At 40.8% G+C, this 7,530-nt stretch overlaps 1 protein-coding gene across 1 annotated transcript; it reads right to left on the bottom strand.

Annotated features, from left to right (window-relative positions):
• Positions 1-517: 517 nt before the first annotated feature.
• On the bottom strand, positions 518-7,452 carry selenof (selenoprotein F). Its single transcript, XM_051399425.1, has 5 exons — positions 7,304-7,452; positions 5,482-5,649; positions 2,520-2,583; positions 1,929-1,978; positions 518-1,717 (listed from the first exon to the last, which is right to left on the bottom strand). Exons 1-5 carry the CDS (start codon positions 7,349-7,351, stop codon positions 1,586-1,588), a joined length of 462 nt encoding a protein of 153 aa, XP_051255385.1. The 5' UTR covers positions 7,352-7,452; the 3' UTR covers positions 518-1,585.
• Positions 7,453-7,530: the final 78 nt, after the last annotated feature.

Consider the following 7,530-nt stretch of genomic DNA (forward strand, 5'->3'; position numbering starts at 1 on the left):
GCTGCAAAAAGAGAAGAATTTAGTTCCTCTCCCCTTTCAGAGAATCCCTGATAAAGAAATGGACCACACCTACTGTCCAAAGGTAAATGTAATAAGGTAAGGAGAACTTTAAAGAATGTTTTTTTAATTTTAAAGGGAACAGAGTTTAAGAAAACAGGGTCAATATTTCTTGCAAGTATTGATATTGGTGTAATAAACCACAGAGATATATTTTAGGGCTAGTTTCAGCGATACGGCTTGCAATTTAAGGCTACAATACAAATTTGAACAAACCACTTACTGTGTTTTTCCCTTTGTCAACTTGCAGTCAAGGATCTCACCTGTCACAGCACTGAGCTGCAATTTCTTTACAAACCACTAGATGTCAGCAAATTCATCTCTTTGGTTTTAAATAAGTCTGAGGCAATGCACCTACAGTACAAACCTTCATATGCACTTGAAGAAAAAAAAGATGAATGTGTTATCATACATTTATATTTTCCATTAGGAAAAAAAAAAAAAAAACTATGGACAGAAAAACCATCAGAGACTTTGTTTATTGTTGCATATTTAAACAGTCACCTCACTCGCTCAAAAACAAGCATTCAAAATAAATCCAGTTTCTCTTCAAAGCAGAAGATGCCGAAAACCACAAACATACATCAGACCTCACATCCCAACACTGGTTTACTGTGAGGTCTTCACCAACGTGTGCCACAGCAAAGACGACTGCATTCGGAGAGCAACTAGGATTCATTCTCACCACTAATCCCATCAGTCACAATGTTGAGCGTTATAAAAAAAAAACAATTATACAAGAATATCGGACAAAGGGTGGACAACAAAACAGGTCATGATGTGCATTGTTTTTAAAACCTAAGGACCCACTTTGAGCCATGATTAATCTGTAATGGTGATCCTTATTTCAGATGTGCTGCCCGGCTGGGCTCCGTGAAGGTCTTTTCACACCCTCACATAGTCTCACAAGTTATTTGGTAAAATTCAGACAAGAAATTCATGACTTTCAGATACAAAAACAGTCATATAGAGCAGTGATTTAACAACCATCTATCAAGGCCAAGTTGTGTACAAATTGGTATATAACTAAACAGTTAGTTCACACAAACTACAAAAAATGAATTCTCACTTTCCCATACTAGTCTCTAGCCACTTAGATAGTTTGTTTTAATCTGCTCAAGTTTTAAAAAGATCTGACCATTTCAGGCCACAACCTAAATACAACGGAGGTAAGCGCATTTTTGTTTGTGGTGGTCAAAACACTGGAAACAATTTGATTTACAGCTACAGATCTTCCGAAAAAGTGTCTGTTGATCAGTTTCCATTGGTACCATTTCTTCAGTAAGAGAAGAAATAGTCCCAATGAGTTAGCTGGTTAATTTACAGTAAATGTCATTTTTCAGCACGTTGATCACCACAAACAAAACTGCACTGAAGGGGTGACGCAGAAATCAGAGACAGATATCTCACAACCTTGGCACTAGAACTGAAAATATCTGCATGGCTAGATCCCACTAGAGCTATTGTAATTTGGGTGAACCTACCCTTTAACTAAAGACTAAAAACAAAAAACGTTGGATTCTCGTGTCTATATCCGATCTAATTTCTCGCTCAGGAACTCCTCCACGCTGTCTGTGTTCCACTTGAGGATGCTGAGTTCTTCAGCGATGTTCCCGTTATCGTCCAAAAGCTTTAGTACAGGATCTGAGCCTCTCACATACTGCAGTGTGGGAGGGGGTGAGTGGGAAAAAGAAAAAGAGGAGGAGTGTTAGGATGGCAGGTTTGTCCTCAATACAAATGAAAAAACATTCAGAGAAATGTTTGTGAGTGAACTGATTTATGTTTTTTCCAGATGAAGCTTAATGTGTCTAATTATGAGATAATAGCAGTCATCATGCCACTACATCGTCAACACAATTCATCACCCCTACCTTGATCTGAAGACCCTTGAACAGCTTCGGCTTTTCACTCCTGACAAAAGCTGCGGAGATAAAAACACCAGTAAGACAAATGTCTGGCAATGAATCAGTAAATTAGCATTCCTATTTTAGTACTGAGGTCTGTAATTAGTGACAACTGCAAAACCTCCTGAGAATGCAGCGTTAACAACAGCGGAGACAGTTGAGAAGACGGGATGGCTACAGCTGAAGTAAACAAACGACAGCCATATGGCACAGACGGGGCCTCCAGAAGTCTACCCCCATACTGAGGCGAGCTGCAGTATCTCCATCACTGTAACCTGACACTGAATTAACCAAATGTTGCACTGAGCAGAGATGGGAGGTCTACTCCCAACACACAGAGGATAGGAAAACTTCAAAAGCTCGTTTGAAAGTCGGCCCTCCGGCATTTTAGACCACCTACTGCTAAAAGTGATTCAAAGGGATATATTTCACACCGATGATTGATTAAGACACAGAATCACAGAGAGCACAGGCTCAGTTTAAGGAAAGAATTGCAGCTGTATTTCAAAACAAGATGATAAATATGAGAGTATAATCACGTCCCGATAGAGAACTCACCTTGGACTTGGGGGAACCTCCCCAATTTTCATCCACACACCTCGAGGATGGCCCCAGCATAAAGCTGTGTGCAGAGAAACACAACGTTAGGTAGTCCATAAGGACACACACACACACCTCAACGCCCGCACACAGAGACAGAATGGGTCGTGGCCCTGCTGGTGGTAAGACGACTGGCCTGAGTAATTTGATTCAGGCAGGCTGATTCATAAACGTGTCCAGGCGACTCCTTGTGGGTCATTAAACTGTGAGCCTGTGCATATGGAGCAGGGCTGATGGATGGCGGTTTGTGCAGGGCTCACTTGTAATCAAACTTCCAGCACCAATATACAATAAGTTAGAGGAAATTGGAGTGTCATAGCAGTATTTCAAGACCATGCTCTGCTCGCCATTTCAAGGAGGAGAGTGGTAAAAGGCCTGGTTGGCTGGTTCACACTGCAAATCAAATTACGCATGCAAAGCTAAGATCCTATCCTCTTCCTCTTTTCCCCTGTCTTCTGTAAACAATTCAGCACTGCTGAAATTAAATTTCCGTGCTTTTCATTTGACCACACAGATCAGAGACAAGTCACGGCTTTGCTGAGAACAGGAAACTAGGAAACAAATGAAAAGGCCACTCTAACTGGACTCACTGGAGCATTTTAACATTTCAAGATGCTGCTAATAAGCTAATAATCCTGTCTATTAAGGATTTCAAAACCAAAAGTGGCCACGCAAAGTATTACCCTATCAATTACCCTTTTTTTTCACATTTTAATGCTCTTATCAACATGGAAAAGTGGATCGGCTTGCTTTGTGCAAATGTTGTTTTTATTGAAAAATCATCCATTGTCGCCTGGCTTTGACATGGGGGGCGGAGAATTCGCATCAGCTGTGTGCTTGGCCATCAAGTGGTATTTCAGACTGGACGTGCTGCGATGATAGCTCAGTTCACAACGACAGAACACACAGATCATGTTGGTCTTGTCAATGGAACCATTTGGAAACTTTTTAAAAGTAAACTTTCCATTCAGAATATTATTGGCATCTGTTTCGGCATCTCGCGCTCACCATCCACTCAAAACGTAACGTCTACTACTCTTAAACAAGTGTGTACGGCATGCCTGTTGTTTTGTTTCCGGTCTAGATAGATCTGGTGTGGTGTTGTAGTTTTTCTAACGTTACTAGTTGTTGCAACAACATGTGAAAAAAACTACAAAGTGTGCTAGGCCAAAAAGAACGTTAATCTCGCAATAAAAAAAATTAACGCCGTTAATAACGCGTTTAACTGACAGCACAAATTTATAACTAATGTAGGAGTGTCAATAAAATAATTAATAAAAGATAAATGTGATAAATGGTTCTGATGAAATTTAATCAACAGGTTACATCCTTATTGACTTTAGAAAACGACGACTTTAAATGCCAATTCAAGTTGGTTTAAGCGGTTTTCTTTCTTCCAAAATCATGAAACAACATTTTTGGTGTAAGATTAAAAGGATTAGGCAGGCAGGGAATTTTACATTTTTTTGTCACCATGAAAACACCTAAACTAACAATGTGCTGGCCTATCTCAATAATGCCCACTGGTTCCACTGGTACATCTTTAAAAAACAGGTCACACATGTTAGAGTTTCATTTTCATTGGATTTGCTGACACTAAGAAAAACCAAACTTATTCTGTAAGGCATAAAAGCGTCTCTTGTTTTTCTTCTCTTCGACTGTACTGGCCTGAGAGACTCCCAGGAAGGTTTTTTTCTGCTCTACAGAGACACACTGTATGGTGGCACCCAGGGGAGTTAAGGTGCTGATATGTGCAGGTTGCTCTGCAGGGAAGCACACGTTTGAAAATGAATAACTGAAATGCCCTCCATGCTCACTGAATCATACTAATCGACTAGGCTGCGCAATAAGCCATTTCTCAGAAGGTTTAATGACACGGCACTGATGTCAATTGCAAGACTGAAAGAATTTTTAAGGCAGATAATTGTTGCTGTCTGAGGAGAAAATGTGCTTAGTGACACTGTCGTTTCTACTGGTACCCTCAGAGTGCAGCTGGAGACAGCCAATTGCTCTTCTAAGTGACATTTTCACTCAAATTGTGAGGAGGAAGAGGAGTAATCTTTCCTTTAAGTGTCTGTCTGAAACAGAGTTATCATCAAGGTGTAATGAGGTGTGCGCTACCCTTTTCCAAGGTGCTGTTGCTAGGATACCAAACACGCTCAGGGGGCTTTGCTTAATCAAAGAAAAATTACGCTGTTTTTCCACCATCACTTGACTCTGTGTTTATCCGTCAGAGCCCAGCAGGGACTCCTTTTGAATTTGCTGTAATCACCGGAGCAGTGAGCGCACAGTAACACTTCCTTGCTGGTTATAGAGAGGTTGTTAATGCAAAACATGACACTTCGACCCCATGGGGAGTGTCAAACTGGGGTTAAGGAGCCTCGACTCTGAAGATCAGAGAGAAAGATTGAGACAGACAGCTAGTGACAGAGATTGTGTGTGGCAGCTCCGATCTGATGCACAGCTGCAAAGAGTGTCAACAGACCCAGTGACAAGGAGGCTAGAACTAGGTTGTTTTTAGTGGCAGTTCAAATACTGGGAGATGTTATCCTGTCAATAAATGTCACACATTCTGACACGGAGGTCCTCTGAGTGCTACAACTATCCACTGAGGAGCCTGTCTGCTGTGAAGCTCAGGAAATGACTAGAGACAGCCGACTGATCAGCTCAAGACCACACAATAAACTATCTGTTGCACGTCATCAAATTTGTCAAGTCTCAGTCATAGAGCACAAAACAGTGAGTTAATTATATCACTTTCTGCATGCGCCTTTTGTAAGCCCTGCTTCTGGTTACACTTCCTGTTCTCACTGAATCTCCTTTTATGAAGGTCTTTGTAACAAGCCCCTTGCTGTGACTGAATCTAGACAGGGAATTACTTCCTGTTTGCCAGTTCCATTAGCTCTGTTGTTGTCTTTACCTTGCGTGCTTCCATCTGGGCTTCCTGCTGGCAGCACTGCCGGCAGTCGGGCTGCAGCTTGGTGAGGCTGAACTCCCCGAGCAGGTCACAGGAGCTGCACAGCAGGTTGCTGGAGAAGCCCAGCTCCCTGCACGCCTCAGACGACAGGTCGGCGCCGTACGCTGACAGCTGGAGAGAGGAAGGACGGGATAAGACAGGAAAAAGATAAGATAGAAAAAAACTTTATAAAGTGCTTACTTCTCATATGAGGATAAAAGAGTATCATGTTACTGATAAAAAGCCTGAAATTATGAATGGAGATTGTGGATAACTGTTTTTTAAAACAGAAATAAACTCCTGAAACAAACACTTTATTATTGAATTATGTGATGTGACATCTCAGTTTGTTTGAGGTGCTCTCCGGATAAGGATACATTCTGACACAAACAAAAAATCAGAAGAAAACTCCAACGCTCTTTTAAACAATACAATACATTTTGTAATATTCTTATTGTTATAAGATTTATGTACACTGTACTCATTTTACTGCACTATATTCCCCAATGCTGCTATGGGGATTAATAAAGGTATATCTTATTTTAGCTTATCTACAAATGCCTGTATTGTCACGGCATGGGCAAGTTAGACCTAATAACAAATTCAGACACATTACGGCATCAAAACCCAACTCCCTGAGGAAAGCATAATGCTGAAGTGTATAATGCATACATATAATGTACAAAATGTGTGTTGAATTAATAAAAAAATAAATATTATGACAGTCCCAATTTACTGAAGGCCTCAGTTACTGTAGTATTTAAGTAGTGTGACCTACAGACAGAAAGAAAAGGTGTTAATTTGATTTGGGATGTAGGAGAAAAAACTATTTATTGGCAGCTATTAAGCTGGAATGAACAAATGTTTGGCATTTTCACTGGATGACTGATCTTATTTATCAAAAAGTTGACTCAATTACCTTCTGCTGATTGACCTAATTATACATAAATAATTTCAGCATGATTTTGAGGTACAGGAGAAGTTACTGTCTGGTAGGAATGTAAGTAAACAGGTTAATTAACATTAACAGGATGTTTCAGTCTGAGGTGTGTTCATCCTCTTAACTGCTAAAGATTTAATGTAACCCTGCTGTAACAAAAAGTCCTGGTGGATAACAGAGGACTCAGCTGCTTTTGGAGCAAGGTACTTTGTTTTGTCAGCTTTTTCTTGACACGCAAGCTAATAAAGACTTTACCAGGTAGATTTAACATAATCTGTTTTCGCTTTCAGTTATCAGGAAACCAGTGTGACACCCTGTAATATACACCCTTCGTCAATACGGTTCCCATATAACTCAATATTGTATTAATATTTGGACTAGTTTTAAGTGTTTGTGGTTCATTTTACTGAACAAGGAACAGACGGGATAAGTCCATTTACAACACCGGAAGTCTTGGTTTAACGTTGTATTTCTTTCTTCCTCCCTTTCTCTCTCTCTTTCTCTCCCTTTCTCTCTCTCTCTCCCTCTCTCTCTCACGCTTTGACACACCAATGGGTTTATAAAAGGTAAAAAATCAGCTCAGAAACAACCACAGAGGAGGTCTGGTGATAAGCCACGTCATGTTGACGCTCTGGTAAAGCGGGATGCGGCTCTCACACACACACACACACACACACACACACACACACACACACACACACACACACACACACACACACACACACACACACACACACACACACACACACACACACACAGAAGATAACGTTAGACAGCTGATAGCTCCTCCAACCGTCTATGTGCAGTTTAAATCCCTCAGTAGCTGTTCAGCGTTAATAAACTCACCGTCTGTAAGAGCGAGAGGAGCCACAGGAGATACACCTCTCCCGACATTTTGGATCCTGCTTTATTAGAGACAGCTACTCCGAGGACCCCTTTATTTACAGAAGGGCTGCCCACTTGCGCCTGACCGTTAACCCTCTTAACTGACTATTTATTTTCTTTTTTAATGTTCAACGCTTCCTGACATAACGCCATTCATATGGGTTGTATTAACATTCCTACAAATATGT

Source organism: Dicentrarchus labrax, unplaced genomic scaffold (assembly GCF_905237075.1).
Source record: "Dicentrarchus labrax unplaced genomic scaffold, dlabrax2021, whole genome shotgun sequence".
Lineage (NCBI taxonomy): Eukaryota > Metazoa > Chordata > Actinopteri > Moronidae > Dicentrarchus > Dicentrarchus labrax.